This window comes from Asterias amurensis, chromosome 7 (assembly GCF_032118995.1).
Source record: "Asterias amurensis chromosome 7, ASM3211899v1".
Lineage (NCBI taxonomy): Eukaryota > Metazoa > Echinodermata > Asteroidea > Forcipulatida > Asteriidae > Asterias > Asterias amurensis.
In genome coordinates, this window is record NC_092654.1 from 3069392 (window position 1) to 3091903 (window position 22512).

Sequence of the window (22512 nt, forward strand, 5' to 3'; positions counted from 1 at the left end):
TTGATTGGTCATATAAATCCGCCATGATAATTGTTTTTTGAAACACATGGTGGCGCTGTTTACAGTTTCTTGTGCAAGTTTACGTAGTTGCGGTTTATCGGCGCACACACAGTAAAGATTAGTCAGTTAGGCCTATCCGAAAGGAAGTTCTTTGTGAAAGTTCTTTATATTATTAAGACTCACAAATTTTGTTGTAACAGCACCTAGTGTCAAATCCTTTGAGGCAAGCCTAGACAAGATCTGGTCATCCCAACCCTTCAAATATGACATTGACGAACCAACCCCCACATGCATGTGCACAGGCTATGTTAACGGGAGGAGGTTGTATGAAGATCTGATGAAGAGGCCAGCAAAGGCCTACAATCAGAAGAGGACCTGTAAGTACCTGTTGATATTAATTTTATAGCTTTTGTATGCTTTTCTACCATTGGGTTTCGAATCGGCTGGAATGATGACATAGTCATCATCTGAAAATGTGGGTAGAGAAAAAAAAATGCCCCAATCTTATAGATAGGTAAAATTTGTATTTTGTTAGTATGCCGGGAAATATTTTGTTCTCTTCCAAAACGAGTCGTTTTGGGTGATTCATTACTAAATAAACAAACTTCATCGATCAGCAACTGTTCGATTGTGTGTGTCTACACAACTTTTTAAAGTAAAATTTGCAAGGACAATAATGAAATATATCCCCACAGTAGTTAGACCACGAGGGAAAATTAGATTTAGATTGTGATTCTTAACATCAACATGTCCACACTCTATTAAGAGGGTGTGATCAAAATTGTGACAATATTATGTAAAACAAAAACTACGAACAAAACTAATACAAAAGTAAGTTAGTTAAATTTATCATTCAAATGTATAGGTCTCATTGAATGCAGACGCCTTCTAAGTTCCCGCTGAAGGCTGCTAGTGCCGTGACTCATAAATACCTGTATGCATAATGTATGTATGTGGTCTCGCTTATTGGATACGGATTTGAGTGATTGACTCACGCGAGCGCCCTCTGTCGACGAATTATCGATCTATTTTGGAAAACCCCACTGATGTTTGATTAATTAATAATTCTCATTGCATAAGATCCATAGGCTAAGTAGGGGCCTACCGGAACGCACTTTAAGTTAATTGGATGATCTGTGACTAGGAAATTAACGATTTAACGTTATAGGGCCCTAAATGAAGTGATTACATGAATATTAATAGCCGCTACAATCTTTGTTTTTGTCTCTCCAAAAGAACTATCATAGATCGATCAATCCGAATAAGACTCATAGGCATTTTTGGCAATCTTCAATGATGAGTTTTTATTTATTTCAGATATTATAAGTTTATAAACCAACAGATCAATCACATACACCCATATAATAGTTTGTATCAGATGGTCAGATAAACAACGTCTTCGTAAATTAGTGTAATACTTGGATGGAATAATAATTAATAAGAGATTAAACAGCATACATCTGCATCGATTTTTCCTTGAAACCTCTAGAATGATCCACTGGTTTTTTTTTGACCGAGTTCTCTTTTGACCGAGGCCTGATGTTTCGACACTATTAGTGTCTTTAAGCAGTTTATCGTTCGAGAAAGCCTCTCACTGGGGTAGAGACGTCAGGACACTATACTTTTTTGTTTGCAATAATTTTATACAGATCGTTTTTTGCTGGTAAGTAGTTTGTACAGCTAATGGGTTTCTACCGTTTTTCATAAGTTCTATGTAATAAAAATCACGCTTCTGAGTTACCTGACTTTAAATTCATAACGATTTATTAGACGCATGTAGGCCCTCCATGACATGTTTTGCCCAACTCGAAAAAAAGCTGTTTTAGCAGCGGGACGAAAGTGTAAACAAAAAAAACAAGTACATGTATAGGACATCTTATAATCAAAACCGTAGGCTATGCCTTTGAAACGTTGAAGTGAAAAAGGGCGCTCTCGAAATGATCTCATGTTTTTCGAGTTGGTCCTTTATGCCAAGCAGGAAGGGCTGCGAATTGACATCCGATACCCAAATGTGTGATGAGTTGCGTTGCAGTAGTTCATGAAACCTGCATTATACGGTTGACATTCAATAATGACTCAACATTGAACTCCAATAATGGGTCTTACATATGGCAAAATGATGGATGACGTAAGCGTGATCCAACCAATCAAACGAAACGGATCTATGAACTCACGTTTTATTATCACACACAAATCATGCATTCAACAAAAAGGCCTAGATCTCAAATTAATAATTTACGACTAAAGCGTGTGATATTAGCTTAATTCATGAATCATTGGGATCATGAATTTTCTGATGACGGATGATTTTAACTTTAAGATCACTCAAACCATGGCCTGCCAAAGGTAGCCACTCAGGGAAAACAAAATTCAGTTGTTTCTTCGCCGAAACAATTTTTGTAAAAAATCTAGCACATGACGGTAACAGTAATGTGTCCATCAGACCTTCCTTGCTCTATGTTCAGACTTATTGATAACACGTAGAGTAAGCCAATGCTTGTGTGTTTCTATAGACACAATGTATACATGGATGCCTGGTCGGCAGCCTAGGTGCCCCTTTAAATGCTTATAAAAGACTTCAATATTGTACAATGTCATGTGCAAAACGAAAATGGCCTTGCCCTCTCAAAGTTGAAAGTCCATGGATTATAAAGTAGCTTCTCGTTACACAACTCTTGCCAGAGTTCTAAATAGTAGTTCAAAACCAGGTCGGCCTACTGCGGATGTATTCTTCTATAATTAATGTCTATCTAACATGATTAGTATTCTGTGATCTGTTTTACACTTTTTTCAAATCTTAATTGGTATACCTCTATAGCCTAAAACGCAAAACAGAGAAATACATGGTCTTGTATGACGAAAAGTACACTGAAATAATCCCATGACACAATCACGATCTACATATCAGTTGATGCCTGACTGACTCAATAGTGGCCTTAAAGGTTTATGGTTCACAGATTTTGCATTGAACGATTATGATGAAATAATGCACCCCGACTCCTTGCATAAAACAATAAACACCAAGCCTTAGAACATTAGGTGACCATAAAGTAGATATTGCAATGCATTTCAAGTCAACATCTTCAACATTGTCGAGAAGATATCGCCATGTTTATAAATCTACCTAATCAGTTTTGGTCTCAAAACATGATTTGACCGAAAATCACAAAGATATTCGTTTACTTAGTTGCTTCCCATTCAAGCAAACCACACGTGGTCTGAACTTTTAGCCCGCGCCCGAAACTCAAAATAAAGGAATGCACCTCTGGGCACCTTCGATTTCGCTCAGACACCCACAGCGGGCCGGGTATAAAAGGGAATGTCAGGATACCAGCTATAGGCCTTCAACTTGAAACATCGGCGAGGTCCGCTGTCACCTTCTTATTATTTTGCTAGGCGATTTCTTTGACAACAAAAGTATAAAACAGAATACCAGACTGGTCTAACTATAAAAATTATAATACAACTGGACGGCTACCTTGGGGTTGGACCTAGACTTACCCCATTAAACTATAGTGATGCTCGTAACACATCGGGCACGAAAGTTTTCTAATAACACACCAAAGCATACATGTGTGGGAAAATCATTCACACATCTAATTAGTCCCCCCCCCCCTCCCAATTAAAAATATACTCTCACATTGTTCTCCACATCTGATGAACCTTTATGACAATAGTCACACCATACTGTCAGTAGGACACTTGGCATCACCAGGGCATTGCAAATGCCCTTTTCGAATCCACGGCTACGGCTTTGGATTTGGCTTCAGGCTCCGTTCTTTTGTCTGAAGCCCTGAGCACGTACACAAAGGACGCGCAATAATTGTCGAAACAATGCGAGCACCAAGCTAGCCTTAGCCGAATCTGGAGCAGAAGCCGTGGTTTCGAAAAGGTCCTTAGTTTCCATGAAGATACATAGGAAAGGTTTACACTGTTGTCAGCCCTCTGCCCCACCCACTCATCAAACAAGTTTGCTGGACAGGCATTTTCTGCTATATGGCTTTATGAACTTGGGCCAGTGTGGACGGTAAAACAAAATAATTAATATTTGTGTGGAGGTTCTTTCACAAAGTCATGCCCCGCACGGTTTGAAAGTCAATACATATTTTGCCACTCTAATTTAACACAAACTCGTCATAATTAAAATAAGGTAGAAAAGGTACCACAACAATATTACACAGTCGATTAAAAAATATCATAGAATATTATTATATTATTATTATAATATAAGTACTATATCCATTTTATAGTTTGGCAAATATAACTTGTGAAAGATTGCCGAAGGATGGTTAATTACAACCTACCCGTTGCATTTCACCGATACATCAATTATCATTTCTCACCCTGCAACAGTTCTTAAAGAGAACGAAAGAATAATAGTTGGCATATTTACTCTTATGGAAAGTTCTTTTAAAATTTATAATCACCAAACGGTTTGTTAAAATAATATTTGCATTACAACGACTCAATAAAAAGTTCATGACATGTCTACAGGACGTGTCACACAGGTCAATTTTTACAAGCAACTTGAAGGTCACTGTAAGATTTTGTACCCCGGGTTGGCCTGAACATCTGACGTCACACTTAAAGCTCGTGAATAACGGGTGCGTTCGTTTAGCTTCCCTGGGTCGACCCGGTCTGCCCCGGTACGTTCGAATAGCTTTGACGGGGCTCACCCGGGTCAGCCCCCATCTGTCCCCCCATATTGGGAACTATAGTACAAACTACTTCTGATATATAGCGCCCTCTTTTGAATCATCCTCCTACAGCCCACGTTAGTTTTCCATGAGGGGGCCGAATCTAAAATAATGGATTGGCTTGCTGGAGATGTAACCTCGTGTGACACGGCCTTTTGTACAAATAAACTTAGCCGAACACCATGCGTTGGTCTACCTATTTTCTTTTAGTGACGTCTCAACAAGCAGTCTACAAATATTGCTGGTTTTCTTGAATTGCATCTTAGTTACTGCTAATTGGTCTATACAAATAGGTGACACTACGTAATGTTAGACAAGATGGCCAGATGAGTTTCGTCTCTCCACGCACGGCGAGATATCGAAGGCAACCTCCCCTCCGTCGGATTGGCTGGGTTCCTGGGAGAAGCTGACACACTCCATGCTGCTCCCACTCTCGGCTCGCCTCTCGCATGAACTCCTAAACGCCCCTACGTCAGTGGTCTCGTGACCGTAGGTAAGGGAGCCCTCAAGCGTCCCGTTTACTTCGTTATCGCCGACTGTGGAAAGTGGTCGCATCACGGACGAAGATCGCGAACTGGCCCTCTGGAGACAACTTGCCGATAAGGGACGTGTTTTCCTGCCTGAGGCCGATGATGGCGTTCGAATTTCCTCTTCCAGAGAGTCGATTTCTTCATCCTGGAAACATTTGTGAAATATTAATTGAGCGGTTAAAAGCTAATATCTTTACACAGGCTCTGATTCAGCCATAGCCTTGGGGTGTATGTGTGTGTGTGTGTGGGGGGGGGGGGGGGATGGGGTCCTCTTTAGTGTTGGCATAGACCCAGGTACTGTGACTGGAAATTACATCACCTCCGAGCATAGAGCAGGGAAGCAAGTTTGTTTGTGAACATACAAAGAACAGTCCAACGTGTTTGCTCACGAGATCGGCTGCAACTGGTGATCAAATTACTAATTGCCTTGATGGCATATTTTATTTAACAAAAATGCACATTTTTAGGGAACACATTCAAATCGGAAATAACTAGTCATAACTGACTATCCATTTATCCATATTCTGCAAAAATTGGGGTGTTAAAATTGACACCATGTGTGTTGTCATTTAGAAAACCAAGAGAGAATTAAATAACACCAATGTAACTGTGTTGGCAGAAATAAGTTTTATTTACCCAGGCATAATATGTTGTAAACTTGGATTCCCTTTGGTATCCATAAACACACTAAATTTAACAATCTTAAGGTCATAAACACGTTGAATAGGGGCTTTTGAAATGTTTTTGAAACATGTCAGATTTGTGGAGCAGGGGTGTTGCCCAAGCAATGGTGAAATGTATTGTCTTGTACCTCGTCTTCATCCTCGTCCAATGCGCGGCGTCTGTATTCTCCAGGTATCCGGCGGTGAGCAAGGAGGCTGACCAGAGTCTCGATCTGAAATACAAAAAGACAGACAGACAGACAGACAGAGGTCAATAATGTTTATTGGAAATAAAATAACTGGATTGGCACCAAAAATAGGATTCATGTAAGACGAAGAACGTTCATTTTTAGATGAGGGAGGAACACACCAACTTTAATGGGTAAGGCCTACGCAGTCAGGTAGAGACTTAGAACCCAATATGCCACTACGACCTCCAGTCTTAGGTGGGATGTGAACCACTGTCAGAGAGAGGTGGAGGAAGGGGAAGAAAACTAACCTAATCCCCAATGCAAAAACGACATATCAGGGCTTCAAGCTCTATTCCTACTCTTTACCGCAACTAACCTCTCGGTAACCATTGAGGGCGGGCATCTACACATACTGTATTCTACTCTACCCGGTTTCACCACTCGGTGGCTTTTCTTAAAAAATCTCGTTGTCTAACTGAAAAGGTTAACGAGCATCATCAATTGAGCATCACACCATTAAAATTAGATGATTTAGAAGAAGAAGAAAAAGATGCCATACCTGATTTTTAAACTCGTCCGCAATCGGCTGTGGATCCGGCACAATTCCACAATCGGCAACAATAGCTACCCTCATCTGATCTGCATACGTCAGAATAGATATACTAATAGGAATATCATCGACAGGCGACATCCAGAACAACAACATCTTAATATGGTTCCCGCCAAAAGTTAACAGTTCATCACCGAGAGCTAAATTGGTTAAAGTGCAGCTACTCCCTCCGAAGAATGACGAGAGTATCCCGCTAGCGATGGACTCAGGGAATGTTGTCATGACAGCTTTCGTCGTACCGTAGAACACCACGTGCTCAGCTGAGAGTTTGAGTTCGTCCATGCACCGTTTGGTGTCCCATAACCTAGGGATAGCCCCTTCTGTCTGAGTTGGTAGTTTCAGGTTGGAGAGAGTGAAGCGGTTCCCCATTGGGCTTACTCCACGCGGAGAGTCCGAGCCTCTGAAATCCACAGCTATATTCGAATGGATCTGTTTCGGGTTGTGTATGCCTGATGCTTGGAGGTACAGTCTCAGGCTACCTACCACTGCTGATAATGCTACGTCATTGACAGTGCATCTGGTCACCATTTTTACACGATAGACCGATGGGAGGTGTATTGCATCGGACCAAGCAACCCTTTTCTGTCCTGTCATTCGTCGCTCACTGAATAGACTAAAATCATCGCTGCAGCAAAAGACTTGCTTTAATAGTACAAGGGGCCCGACTATGAGGGCTCTTATTGCATTGAACGCCATTGCACGTTTCCCAAAGCGAGTCTTTCGTGGTGTACCGGGTGGCACCTTGGTGTGGTTATCGGCCAGTGCTTTGTGTAACAATTCGTTCAAATTGACCCCGTCTGACATGCACGCATGGATACGAAATAGTAACAGCGTGTCTGGCTGTTCGACTCCCAGCTGCAGAACATGCATCTCCCACAAGGGCCTGTCATGCGTCAACCCGATGCACGCCAGTTTAGAGATGTAGCTCACCACGTCACTTTTAGTTCTGAAAGACTCGGTAACTTTAACTATGTGATTATCAATGTTAAACTCGTCATCGTTGCTCCACTGGTAGCCGCACATGACAGGGACGACGCGCTGGGTGAACCGTGCGTAGAGTTTAGTCCCACGTTTGTTCTCGGCGGATACCACCCTAGCCAGCAGCAAATCTCGTACCCTTGTCACCTCAATGTTCCCATCGAGATGAAGTAAGCTATGGTTCACTGCTTGGTTCAGTTCCGTTTCGTTCAACCAAAACCTATCTATGGCAGATAGTAAATTTGGACATCGTAGGCAGGAACATCGCCGACACGAAACAAGTCTACGTGTGATATACGCTACAGGTACGACTATGAGAGTTACGGTTAAAACTGGAATGCAGGTTATTAAAGCTAGTACAACGAATAGGAGTGTCCCAAGGAGAGGGAGGATCAAGCTCTGATCTGCCGGATGCTTGAGTCTCTTCATGTGCTTGACCCCATTGGCTAAGCTGGCTTTATGGCGGGAATTGGTTGCCTTTTGACCGCTTGGGGGCGTCTCCTGTTTGCCTCTTCCGGGTGACATGCTGAGTAGACCTGGTTCGGCATCGTCAATGGTTACATGCAGTGATTCGACGCTACCGATCTTTGGACTTGGAATGGAGCGGTTGGATTTGGAGCCAGTGTTGCAGGGGGACTGTTTCTTCGTTCCTGCTGTGCAAACATAAAATTAAAATAAACATCTGAGAAATGTGTAATCACAATCTTTGAAGGTCAAAAGCCTGGGCCTCTGGTTTCAAAAAAAGTACTTGTACCTAACACACGTGTACAAATAAAAACCCAGATTCCGTGTTATAAGTTGAGTTAAACCAAACACTCTGTCACACTTTGTCTTCCCGAGTAAGACTCGACCCGAATTCTGCGTCACAGTGAGTCCTGGCCCATTTCTGGCTCAGGCTGACCCCAGAACTGGTTAAAACGATTTTTTTTTACAACGACTCTATTCGTCTGTTTTACTCAGTTTTATACTGACCCAGGGGTGCAGAAGATTGCACTGCATGGTTCCCTGCTTATGCAGGACCCCGGGTCAATTCTGCCCGGGAGTTTTGGAGGACTGAAACATGTTTGAGGTGAGAGATGGTAAGAGAGACTTTTTGGACCTGGTGGCAGCAAGCTTACCAGGTAAATCCATTATTCTTGGAAATGTGAGCTCGCTCACAACAACGCAAGCAACGGTAATAATTACCTGTCTGCCGCCACCTAGTGTTTGAAAGTCTCCATTTGGCTTCCTACCTTCGCATGCGATTTGCGACAGTCGTCTCTCGGCCCAAGGTGACGACGGTTCAACATTGGGAACCTGACTACTCATGATGCCTCAATGATGTGACGATGTGCCCATGAGAATGAAGTCCATTCTCGACCTAATGAAAAACAAGCAGCAAAACAAACCATTCATTAGTGATGTATGTTGAAGCTGATCATCATTACAGGTTTGACAGGAGATAGTGTCCCATTAGTGTCAGTTTCTCGAGTTCTATGAAATAGGGTTCGAACTGCTCCTAGCTACCGGGCAAGTTTCATGGTCTAATGGCAAAGGTCGTAGGTTCGAATCCCAACGAGTAATGTGACAATGCTTAACACACCTCCGTTAATGGGTAAACATACTCATAACTTTCGTAAACAGACAAGTTAGAACGAACAATTCGCATGTTAGAATACCCTACCAAAAGTGAACGTAAATAGAACCACAAAGTTTTACATTCCAATACTATTTGCTCACTAAGTGACGATTAAAACTGTAAAACTTCAATTATGCTAATAGTACAAAAGATGTCATGGAACAATAGAAGTAGGCCCATCTTTAGTTTGGGTAAAAAACAAATAATATTCTTAAGAAGCAAGTTATTAAGACGAAAAAATCGCATGTTTAATTACCCCACAAACGTGAAAGTCAAATGAATTTTACATTTCAATAGTTTCGCTCAACAACTATTGATAACAACTGCAGCACTTCAATTATGTTAATTTGTTGAGAAATGTCATAGCATAGTCAAAGAAGTAGGCCCTTCTTTGGTTTGGATGCAGTTCTTTAATTAATTTGACATTTTCAAAGACGCAACTCCCTTAAGTCCACATTTCCCGACAGAATTGGCAAAGCTTGTTTTGTGAAAGCCCCAACTTCCTGCTCTCACCATAATAAAGAAATAATATTTCCGCAGGCACAGTTCCTTTGCATTGTGTTTCAAACCGTGATTCAAATAAAGGTTTGTGAGCGCCAAGCATAATTTGCGTGTAATTGGCTGCCGTGAACAAAAACGTTCATCTAGTCCAGTGAGGTAAGATTGTTCAGTCACTGTATGCAACACACGTACACGTCGGCGCTAACCGAATTACTGCGGACGTCCGTTTGGAGAGAACTGACCGAAGTTTTTGAAGAAATCTAAAATTGTATTGAATTGCAAGCTTGAGGCGAAGCGTAACCGGTCGTCTTGAAATTGTATTCGCATGTGGTTGCAGATATCTTAAATATCAATGTTGTTTAGTTTAAAGGCAGTGGACACTATTGGTAATTACTCAAAATAATTATTAGCATAAAACCTCACTTGGTAACAAGTAATGGGGAGAGGTTGATAGTATAAATCATTGTGAGAAACGACTCCCTCTGAAGTGACGTAGTTTTCGAGAAAGAAGTAATTTTCCACGAATTTGATTTCGAGACCTCAAGTTTAGAACTTGAGGTCTCGAAATCAACCATCTAAACGCACACAACTTCGTGTGACAAGGGTGTTTTTTCTTTCATTATTATCTCGCAACTTCGACGACCAACTGAGCTCAAATTTTCACAGGTTTGTTATTTCATGCATATGTTGACATACACCAAGTGAGAAGACTGGTCTTTGACAATTACCATTAGTGTCCACTGTCGTTAATGGCAAAGTGAACATTCCTTGGACCGGTTCGTTTGTTATAATTTTAGATAAAATAAATGTAGATGTATACAATAAAACTATACGTGTGAAAATGTCATGTGAAAAGGTGGTCCCTTTTGTGAGAATTGCCGAAAACTTGGAGCGAAATATGTATGTCCACAGGAAGAGTATAGTCCCTAATAGGACTACACGATTTTGGTAACGTTTCTGACAGCACGTTTCTCAAATTCAAATTGTGGGCACAATTACAACGGCTGTACAGTTGCCGTTTGACCATCATACAGTATTTGTTGGGGGGGGGGGGGGGGGGTGCCAAACGCGGGGGTGCTGATGATCTATAATAATACAACATGAATGTGCCCTATTACATCAGCCGTTTGACCACCATCACAGTACACGGAGTGAGTGTATCTCAGCAACTGTAAAGCATCCGTGAAGAAAATTTTGACAGCTAACATAGTTATCCACTATAACCATCAATCTATTTATTCGACTTTTACTGGAACTAACCCAAAGGGCATGGATCCGTCCATGTAGTGTTAGATTCCCGTCTTGTTTGCAACCTTAGCAACTAAACTTAAAGGCACTGGACCCAATGGTAGTTACTCAAAATAGTTGTTAACATAAAAGCTTGTTACGAGCAATGGTGAACTGTTGATAGTAAAAAAAAAAATTAAAAAAGAGAGAGACAGAAGTATCTTACTAAATTTTTTAATTGAATTCGTAGCCTCAACTGGGGTCTCGATTTCAAGGCATCTAGAAGCACACAACTTGTGCGAAAATGATGCTTTTTTTCTTCCATTATTTTTCCGCAACATCGACAACAAATTGAGTTCAAATTTTCATAAGTTTGTTAATTCATGCATAATGTTGAGACACACCAAGTGAGAGAAGACGGGTCTTTGACAACTGCCAAATGTGTCCAGTGTCTTTAAGTGCGGCCTGGCCATTTCGACTACCCTGGACATGACATTTTGGCTGTGGATGTGTTATATTATGCGTGAAGGCACGTTGAAATTAACCACTAAACAAACATTACATAGGTTTCACAAACACAACGGTTTAATTATTTGCAAAAGAAAGGATGTCTTGGGTTTCTAATTACACGTTGCCACTTTGACATGAGGATAGATTTCGTTGTTTGCATCTTGGTTAAAGGTAGTTTAATTTTGATTTTAAGACAAATCAGCATTTTCTCTCTCTCTGAAGAGACCAGTCTGAAGACTTGATTCTTATGGTTGGTCTTGGGTTTAGATTATAATGACTTTGTTAACAAATCTTCGGACAAGAACATCATCATTATTGAGCATTATTCGTCTGGGGAAGTGCAAAGGTATAAAACAAAATTTATTTTTATAATAAAAAACATTTAAAAAAAATACCCCTACAAACAAACATAATATAATATAAACCTGTGGGCGTGATGTCTTTGTGTCCTAAAAAGAGTATCAGAATTCTTTAAAAAATGAGATTAATAATGATATTCTAACCCAAGGGGATTTCCAGCCGTCCACCTTGTCGTACTTCCCTAAAAATTTAAGTGAAGTGGTCGTTGAACATTTTCACTATAATTATGTGCACACATTGCGTAGTTATATTTACACAAGGGTAGAGCTGACGTCCAATACGTGAAGACAAATTTACTCTTAAGAAGGCTACATGCTATAGCCTCTTACTCAAGGCACGAAACACGTCTAGCTGCAGGCGAAATAATTACCTTGTCTGGCCGGTGTTGCGCGCGACAGAAATAGTGACCTTTGGTTAACCGGAACTTTCGTGCTTAAAATATTTGATAAATTATTTTCAGTTGGTGCCATTTTTCGTCAGTTGAGTTAAAGATGCTATGTCAGATTTTTAGCCCCAAACATTAAAAAAATTATTTTTTTGAGTGAAAGGTATTTCAAAGAGTATCACCCGCTCTAACGAAACAAAAGTTTAACTTTTACTTTTAATGGTCAGGAACCATGACAAAAATTTAAAACGTTTCTTATAAAACACATAAGAATTGGTCCATGATATATTGTCGGGATCCCGACAAAAACTAATTTTGAGCACTTTATTTCACTGCTACTAATAATTGGCGGACTTTTTTGAGCAATGGCTCAAATGAAAGCTTGTAACTTTCTCGACCCCCATCAAAATACCTATTGAATTTTAAATCAAAATTTTTGGGTCAAATCGGCCAAAAATCTGACATAGCATCTTTTAAGTGCTTTGAGAGAATCAGGTTTATTTGGTAGTTTCAAATAAGAGTTATTTCTCACATTGTCAACATTTTGATCAAAGGGTAAAAGGTAAAAACCTCACCATGCCATGACGTCACCAAGGCGCCATCTTTGAGTTAAACCGATATTTAAAAAAACAATGGAAACGCACAGATTTTTGGCGCACATGATTGGCTAAGAACACTTAGACTGGTCCCCTATCCCTTTATCAGCAAGAATAAGGACAGTTATTGGTTTAGACATATTCACACGTACGTTGGATTTAACTGCAAACCGCCAGAACTATAAGAAGGGTGTGAAATGACGCAAGGTCAAAGCCTCGAAAGTCAAAGCCTCGAAGTGTGACGTCAGATGTTCAGACTAATGAACAACGTCGTTTTGGCCTCTCCGTGAGGACGCCTTACTCAAATGACGTCATTTGCACAAGCGGTCAGTAAAATGTTTCATATAAATAGGGCTAAACAGCTGAGATTTTGCAGAGGACACTATTGGTAATTACTCAAAATAATTATTAGCATAAAACCTTACTTGACGAGTAATGGGGATAGGTTGATGGTATAAAACATTGTGAGAAACGGCTCCCTCTGAAGTGCCATAGTTTTCGAGTAATTTTCCACGAATTTGATTTCGATACCTCAGATTTAGAACTTGAGGTCTCGAAATCAACCATCTAAACGCACACAACTTCGTGTGAGAAGGGTGGTTTTTTTTCTTTCATTATTATTTCGCAACTTCGATGACCGGTTGAGCTCAAATTTTCACAGGTTTGTTATTTTATGCATATGTTAAGATACACCAACTGTGAAGGCTAGTCTATGACAATTACCAATAGTGTCCAATGCCTTTAAGCAGGATACCATTCACAGATTGCATGATTTGATGGCTGGTAAACCCATCTCTATAGTAACCATGATTATGTTGTACTTAGCTACTTCATTATTCCTACAGGCAGCTCTATGTAACTGAGCCCAGTCCGTAAACCAGAGTGACCTTGTAAACTTAATCATAATGCCAAAATGTTGCCATAAATAAACATCTCAACTGGAGAACAGTGTTTCGTGTTTTACGGTTAATCAGTGAATAGTATTTCCGTTACTACAGGGATCGCTCTATAAATTTGACGAAAATCCACTTGGACATGAAGCCGCGGAACAGATGATTGTGTTGATACTGTGTGGTCAAAAGATGCACTGTCCCCAGTTTTGATATTCTTGATTGCAGGTAATATACAGGGTACTAAAAGGGACCTTTGCCAAAGCTGACGAAAATCAAAGAGAGAAGGATACGTTTTGCTGACCATTGCTTATTTTTTTTATAAGGGTATAAAATGCATTTTCCCCTCAAATTTGTCTTTAGTTTTAGTAGAGAAATAATTCACACACAAGGATTGACCCCTTCATCCATCAGCCACGAGCCATTTTTGAGACAATTGGACACAATACTATACATCACTTTTGTTTAGGAAAATTTGTCTGTATACATTCAAACCAAACAGTGATAGGGGGCCTATCGGCAACCAAAAGATCTCAGAAAGGCTAGTACTATTTTATAGTAATTACACACATATCAAACCATGAGAGATGCAATTACGAAAGGGGATTTCTTACCAATGTTCTGGCAATAAATATAAGTCCACCCTTACCATGAAAACATGTACACTCAATATGAGATTGGATTTTGGAGACCATTGCTCAAGGCAGTTATAATTACTGGCCGTACATTTTGGCAAACAATCGTACATGAACAGGCTGTTAAAAATGCATTACATTCACCTTTGCTATTTACTGTGTCTCACACCAACCTCGCGCTAGATTTGATTTTATACAAACACACGAGCGTATTGATCAAATTTACTACAAGTTATGACTTTCAACATACATAACTCCTAACCTTGGTTTCATTCCAGTTTGCAATTTTGTTTTCATGCACCTACGAAATTGCCCATGTCGTCTTTTTAGTGCCAATTGGGAATTTTTCTTCTTTTAAATCGATTTAAAAAAAAAGGCAGCCTTAACCTTTGAAAGGAGTTTTCCTACCACCATTTTTGTTCTTCAGAATAAATGTTCGTCTTGACTCGAGCTACCGTATTATCTACGCAAATAGATTTACTCATTTTTTCCTCTCTCGAAAGAACCATTATAAGCCGTCGACTCTTTCTGTATGTACGCAATATACCATACCGTCCGATAGTCAAACGATTATCGCTGGATAATTCTAATCGGTGACCATGCGATCACTATCTCGAGTAATAAAATTAACATAATTCATATCAAACATGTCTTAACTGCAGACGCGATGGATGGCTGCCTTTGATCGGCGTGTAGTAGTTAATATTTATCAATATTGCAGGATCAATAAGGACATTCAATCCGTCGGAGTAACTTCCCATCTTGGCTTTAAAGGGATAGACGTTTGGTAAAATTAATGTAACCCGCTGTTTATTTCAATTATATGGATATAAACCATAAAACTAACCTGTACAAATTTCATTTCAAATAAGGTAGCGTTTTTAAAGGCAGTGGACACTATTGGTAATTACTCAAAATAATTGTTAGCACAAAACCTTTCTTGGGAATGAGTAATGGGGAGAGGTTGAAGGTATAAAACATTGTGAGAAACGGCTCCCTCTGAAGTGCCATAGTTTTCAAGAAAGAAGTAATTTTCCACGAATTTGATTTCGAGACCTCAGATTTAGAACTTGAGGTCTCGAAATCAACCGTCTAAACGCGCACAACTTCGTGTGACAAGGGTTTTTTTTCTTTCATTATTATCTCGCAAGTTCGATGAACGATTGAGCTCAAACTTTCACAGGTTTGTTATTTCATGCATATGTTGAGATACACCAACTGTGAAGGCTAGTCTTTGACAATTACCAATAGTGTCCACTGTAAGAGGTTGTCGAAAATCTGGAGCGGTTATATTATTATGTCCAGTGCAGAACAATAATCTGCAAATGGAATACACAATTTGGGAAGTTTTAGTATCCGTTATGCTTCTCCGAGGTTTTAACTCCCGTTTCTTGCTGACCGATTGGAGCTTCAAGGCAGGGTATATACTTTTGGCAATTGTCAAAGACCTGTTTTCTCATTTGGTGTAGGCCTAACACATTGTGAACATTTTGGCTCAATTGGTTATGGAAGCTGCAAGAAAATAGTGTGGTGAAAACCTTTTACATAGAATTGTGTGCATTCATGCTTGAAGAAGGCTCCGGCATGACTTTCCCTTTCTGAGATTCAAACTTTACTCTCTAAGTGCAAAATCACTCTTTGAAGAGCCATTATTGGGGACAACTCTTTTTCGAGTGGTTTTCAATTCTTTAAAGTTTGCATCTTTTTGAGTGATTTTTCACTCTGCCTGGAGTGAAACCCCTCCAAAAGAGTGAAATAACCAGCACTCTTTCTAAAGAGCCATACGAGGGACAACTCGAAATGTAAAGAGTGGTGTTTCCACTCCTTTACATTTAGAGAGTAGGTGAAAAATAATATCTTTCTTTAAAACTATATACATGACTTCAAATGGGTCGTTTGTTATAATATCATCAGCTCTCCTGTGCTCTTTTCAGAAAGTCAGTGGTTAGATTATGTAGGTGTAGCCTCCCTTTAATGTTTGTATTTTGATATAATTATACTATGGGACACACACAGTATATTGGTCGCGTGCTCTATGTCTATAGAGGTTACTGTTGTATCTACATTATACTGCCATCAGATGCACAAGCTATACCAATTATTTCATCGATATTTTGTGTCTGATGATTTGTACACAAGTCAAGTGTCTGTTGAATAACCTTAGCTCGTTTGTTCTTGATGAGATTTTTTTGTCAGCACTCATTGATTCACCCTTGTTGAGTACCCTCTGGAGGAAGGCAGTTTCCTGCCCGTCCTAAAACGAAATGAAGGTCCCCTTCATTAAAGCCACTCGACACTACTATTCCCACTTGGTGTATCCCGACACATGCATAATATAACAAACCTGTGGAAATAATGTTGATTCAGTTGGTCATCGAATTTGCAAGAGAATAATGCCAGACAAACAACCTTGTTGCACAAGTGTGCTTTCAGATGCCTAATAAGGCTTCAGGCCCTTATACCATTGAGTGAGAAATTACCTCTCTCTCAAAAACCACGCTATTTCAGAGAGAGACATTTCTCACAATGTTTTATACTATCAACAGCTCTCCATTGCTCGTTAACAAGTAAGTTTTTATGCTAACAAATATTTTGATTAATTAGCAATAGCGTCCAGTGCCATTGAAATATTTTTAGCTGAAGCCCCATGCATATGACGTCACAAGCCCAAAATAGCCGCTCACTGTGTAAATGAATAGCCACCAGGCCTAATTTAAAGAAAATGCCCGTTCCTTATGACGTCACAATCCCCAAACAGTCCCCTCAATATGTAAAATGGGGAATGAAGTTTTCTATGAATAAATACTGACAGTTGTGTCAAAATTGACATGGAATTTACGTTATGTGTTAAGCATTACGACAACTAAAGATTGCCGTCGAGCTAGGCTTAATTTAAAGTAAATACCCGTCCCTTATGACGTCACAAGCCCAAATCAGTCCCTCACTGTGTAAACTTAGGAGCTAGGCCTAATTTAAAGAATATACCCGTTCCTTATGACGTCACAAGCCCAAATCAGTCCCTCACTGAAAATGAGGAGCTATGCCTATTCTAAAGAAAACGCCCGTTCGCTATGACGTTACAAGCCCAAAACAGCCCCACTGAGGTCAATGAAGAGCTACCAATAGCTAAGAGTCGTATGCAGTGCGTGCACGTTTCCATTGCTTGACATCAAAGATTGCAAAGTGTATTTCCAACAAAATGTTCAAAAGGCAGAAATGTTTCTCCCAATCCAGACAAAAGTACTCGCGCCAACATTTTCGCGCCTTTAAAAACGAAAGTGTCCTGTAAATTTAATTAAATTGAGCACGTCAGGTGTCGAGAAATTGAACTAATTTGTTGTTATCGCCTATGTAATTAATCACGAAGAATGCCAGGAATTCTAATTGGATGGGGTGGGCGGGAAAGATTCGTTTTAGGTTTCTCTGAATACGCTCGGAAGGTAAGGTTTTTTTTTTTTCAACATTATTAGGGGCTTAATTGTGTTGTCAATATTTCTGGTAGTAAAACGATGGCATTGTTAGTCAGTATCTAAGATCGGGATGCTCGTGAGAATCTGCAAAACCGTTAGCACCGTGTAGCCAGGGATCACACCCACGAAACAGATGATGTCAAATTAAATAGAGCTGCTTCAAAGCAAAAAACATTGCTTGAAATGTATTTGCTCAACGAAACTAAGAAGGATACCAGTTCCATTTGCACACGCAGCATATTATGTTAGCTGGTAACCTTATTATGGTAAGCAGAATTGTGTTGTGCTAAATACAGACCTCTATCAATATAATCAACAGGGCTGCCATGTGCATCAACCACGGTTGACTGAAGTTGCTGATCATTATGTGATTCATTTGCATGTTTCGTCTCCTACATTGTTTTATGTGAAGGACAAGAAACCTATAGGGTTTTTTGATACACAACGTTTAGAGCATAAGCTTCGGCTCAACGTCAATGTACCATTAAAGTGACATGTTGCCTTGAATCGGACTAGTTGGTCTATACAAATAGTTTGTTATAACGAACGTTGACCAACTCGTCCGATCCAAGGCAACGTGTCCCTAAGCAGGCAGTGAACCCAATGATTATTATGTTATTCATAAGATTATTACATGGATGCACCCAATGATGAACTTCATGCCTAAAGCTACGTCTATTTGCATTTTGCTCTACTACATTATTTCAATTATTCAACGCGGAGAACAAGAAACCCACAGGCTTTTTAATAATTCAAAGCGTGGAACATAAAACCTGTGCTCAAATGCATTACATTAAGCTGGGGCCGCAGTGGCCCACATTTTGTTCGTAAAACATGAACTCGGCTTTTTAATAATTCAACGTATAAAACATAAGCCTTGGCCGAGTTGCACTACATTAAAGACACTATATGCGCTGATTAAAACGTCGAGTTAATTCAATGGTTCTTTTTCAGAACCACCCCAACTCATATAGAGATAGTCATTACATGGTGTTACCGCAAACTCTTTTATATACGCACTTGATTACTCAAAAATAATTGTTATCGTAAAAACTTACTTGGTAACAAGCAATTATGAGCTTTTGAGAGTACAACACACAGAGAAACGGTTCGTTCTAAGTTACGTAGTTTCCGAGAAAGAGGTTACTTCTCACTCAAACATTAAAGACTTCAGTCTGAAGCCTTTAATTATGCAAGTGAAAGTACGTCAATTTGTGCAACAAGGGTGTCAATGTTTTCACAGATGTTTTATTTTATGCATTTGTTCGGATAGACCAATTGAGAAGACTGGTCTTTGACAACTACCAAATGTGCCCATTGCCTTTAGAGACACTGGACACTATTGGTAATTGTCAAAGACCAGTCTTCTCGCTTGGTGTATATCAACATATGCATAAAATAACAAACCTGAAGGTGAACATTTTAGCTCAATTGGTCGTAAAGTTGCGAGATAACTATGAAAGAAAAAAAACACCCTTGTCACACAAGTTGTGTGCCTTTAGATGCTTGATTTCGGGACCTCAAACTCTAAATCTGAGGTCTCGAAATCAAATTCGTGGAAAATTACTTCTTTCTCGAAAACTATGTCACTTCAGAGGAAGCCGTTTCTCAAAATGTTTTATACCATCAACCTCTCCCCATTACTCGTTACCAAGTCAGGTTTTATGATCACTGCCTTTAAAGCTAAGAGCTACCGTGACCCTCATTTCTGCATAAAACATAATCTCAGACCTGAAGGATGGTTCGTTATACAGGTCTCTTCAGTAATACTAGCTTGTATTAGTAAATGCTTCAATGCATGTACAGCTGCATTCCGTCCTGCGAATCTCACCCCATAATTCAAGTTTACACGCTAATTTGAGTTGGAAAATGTCAATGTTATGTATTTTTATGTGACAGTTATAAACGGACTATATTATCTTGATTTGCCCGGTAGCCGGTCGCCATCGACAGGTGGTAATGGTGAAGTGTGGGCAAAACAGCAAACATGGTAATCGCGCACGGTTGCTCATGTACAATTGCTGTTCAGTTTCCCAGCAAACAAACCAATTAATAAGTCTTCTTTGTAATACCGTAAAGGTAAAATATACCTGTAGTTTTTTAAACTGTTCGGTTTTAAGTTTACTCCTAAGTCTATATAAATTGACTAGGTATGTACATAAAAGTAACTTGAGATGATTTAATTCCAAAATCACCTCAAATGCAGAGCGGTTATGTCCACACAGAAATAATTAAACCGCTATTGGAATACACGAGTTTACCAATTAAATTATTGCACTTAAATATAATAATCAGCAGACTCAAAAGCCACAGAACCTAGTCTCAAGGAATAAATCTATCGTGTTCAAGAGAGCTAAGCTACCGTGTTAGAGACGATTTTGGCCCTTGGGTGCAGTTGGGTTGAATGGTATAGTCCATGGGTAGTCCAAGCTTTACGCATGTCATAGATCCCATATGTAACAGAACCCTGCCCATCATATCATTACACGTAGCAAAAGGGCACACACCAGCAACTAATGAACACTGCACTGGCATCGATCCTTCCATTTGATATATCACAGCCAAACTCGAGTTCCTTGCAGAATTATAACCGCTACACGTTTTTTCGATAGTTTCTTATCTTCTATTTTAAACCGTGTTATTGATTGATCTAATTTCTGTTCCGAGACAGGGTCTCGATCCACAGGCTCCGTGTATCACTCGTTCCGGTTGGGGGTTTTAACCGAATGCTTCAAAAGGTGTCAACTAACACTTGATCTCAAACCGACCATCAATTGAGAGCAACAAACTAGGCCCAAACACTTCGGGTCAGAATTGATCCCGGGTTCGGGTACCAGTTGGAACCTGATCCATTTATGGGTCAAAGTGACCCGGAACCTGTATAAAAATTCATACTCGAACCCTTTTCCTGTAAACAAATATGTACCTCTGAAATGAAATAATATTCGAGACAACTGTATCTGAAAACCTTATCCAAATTTCAACGGCTGATTTCGGTTGTCACAACATAAATTATGGACAATGTGATTAACATGCTGAAAATCGGCATGGAATTTCTCCTGACTCACAAGTATAAAGCCATATTATGACAGGTGTGTTTTTTCATGCATCATGTTGCTTACACAAAACATGAACACTGTCAGTGAATGTTGTTTTTGTCAGCTCTGCCAAGCCTGTATAATACCTTAATTTAATATGAAACCACTGTTTTACAATCGCATTTGCATTTGTTTGTTTGACATTTTAGAATTGTTTTGGGCGTGTCATGGCCTAGCGGTTTCACAGCAACGGATTTAAACTCGTGTGTTTCCGATAAGCAGAGTGTGAATACGAGTCCCAGTCGTGCCACCTGAGTTCATAAGCAAGACACTTAACCATGATGCTTTGTCCTTCGGATGGGACGTAAAGCCGTTGGTCCCGTGTGATGTGTAATGCTCGTAAAATTTTACCGTGCACTTATCGAAAAGAGAAGGGGTTCGCCCCGTTGTTCCTGGTTTGATTGGCTGCATATTGCTAAGGTAGGAGTGGGTCTCATAACTCAAACTCCTTCCGAGAAAATACTGTATGTTAAAGTGCCTTGAGCGTCACTGAGTGACGCAGTGCGCGCTATATAAAAAACTTCTATAGTTTGGAGAGAACTCCACAGGATTTTGCATAATTCATGAGATGTCATTTTGAGATTTTCATCTTACTGGAAGTCCACGTCAAAGCTTTGATTTTTGTTTGCCTTTCGCTACACAACTGTGGCAGGTGTGACTATAAATTCATTGTATATCTGTGAATGGGATCAGACTGTAATGAGTGACGGGGTGGACAACTCGTCTTTCTGTATCTTCTCAGATTAAATGGGACCCGTGCCCGGAGAAACAAATTTAAGATTTGGTGCCTACCCTGGCGTTCACACCTATCTAAAGTATCTCTGAAACTTGTCAAAGCCTGTTCAGCGTCTGGACAAGGTGAGAAGACAATGCAGAAATTCCAGTGTTAGATGTGGGAGGAAAACCCCGATAGGATTAATTAAGGGAAAAACCCAAGCAGCCAGGGAGGAACTGAAAAACCCAATCCAAATAGTGCTCCAAAGGGTCCCATCCCAGGGGTGGAAGGCGAGGCAAGACACCCACTACGCCAACCTGACTCCCCTACGTCTGAACCAATGTCCTCATTAACCCGTCAACTGGGAAGGGGGCGTTTTATATGTTTACATGTATGTCTATGGAGAATTTGACTGCGAAATCAATGCGAGATCAATGGTACATCATTACGTGACCGTCGCGATCTTGACGCTCAAGGCCAATTTCTAGCGTAATTCGCGAGCCTCGAAGTGTGACGTCAGATATTCAGGTTTAGGGGAAGGGTGTACTGCACCCCATAAATTTCAGTTAGTCGTTCACAATGGTGCTACTCTACCACAGAAAACCTTGTGTTTATCAGATCTTGATTATGTATGGCATTTTATTAGCAAGTATAATTTATAGGAAACTGATAAGATAGGGTCTGTATGAGCTATTAAAGGTTGTATAATGAGAGCAAAGGTTAACTAAGGACCACTAGGCTTCATAACCTGGCATCCCAACGTGTTTTTGTTCTAAACTGGCTAAATTTTCATCAGTCGAACTTCGTCTTTAGATTAATGCTTTACAGGCACTGGACAC

The 22512-nt window shown here is 40.0% G+C and overlaps 2 protein-coding genes across 4 annotated transcripts in view; one reads left to right on the plus strand and one right to left on the minus strand.

Moving 5' to 3' along the window:
• The first annotated feature begins 107 nt into the window (after nucleotides 1-107).
• LOC139939798 (uncharacterized) overlaps nucleotides 108-22512 on the plus strand; it is a 68157-nt gene continuing 45752 nt past the window's right edge. Inside the window, exon 1 of the mRNA XM_071935917.1 lies at nucleotides 108-377. Within this exon, the coding sequence (XP_071792018.1) occupies nucleotides 293-377 (85 nt within the window). The 5' untranslated portion in view covers nucleotides 108-292. The remainder of the gene's footprint in view (nucleotides 378-22512) is intronic.
• Nucleotides 3640-22512, minus strand: part of LOC139939702 (probable diacyglycerol O-acyltransferase tgs1) — a 31760-nt gene continuing 12887 nt past the window's right edge. The window contains exons 3-6 of one of the 3 annotated variants that reach the window (XM_071935780.1): nucleotides 8901-9028; nucleotides 6640-8318; nucleotides 6039-6122; nucleotides 3640-5372 (exon numbers count right to left, since the gene is read on the minus strand). In XM_071935780.1, coding sequence (XP_071791881.1) covers nucleotides 5007-5372; nucleotides 6039-6122; nucleotides 6640-8318; nucleotides 8901-8976 — 2205 coding nt within the window. In that variant the 5' untranslated portion in view covers nucleotides 8977-9028 and the 3' untranslated portion in view covers nucleotides 3640-5006. Of the gene's footprint in view, nucleotides 5373-6038; nucleotides 6123-6639; nucleotides 8322-8853; nucleotides 9029-22512 lie in introns of all 3 variants that reach the window. The other 2 variants (XM_071935778.1, XM_071935781.1) reach the window with 2 other exon arrangements.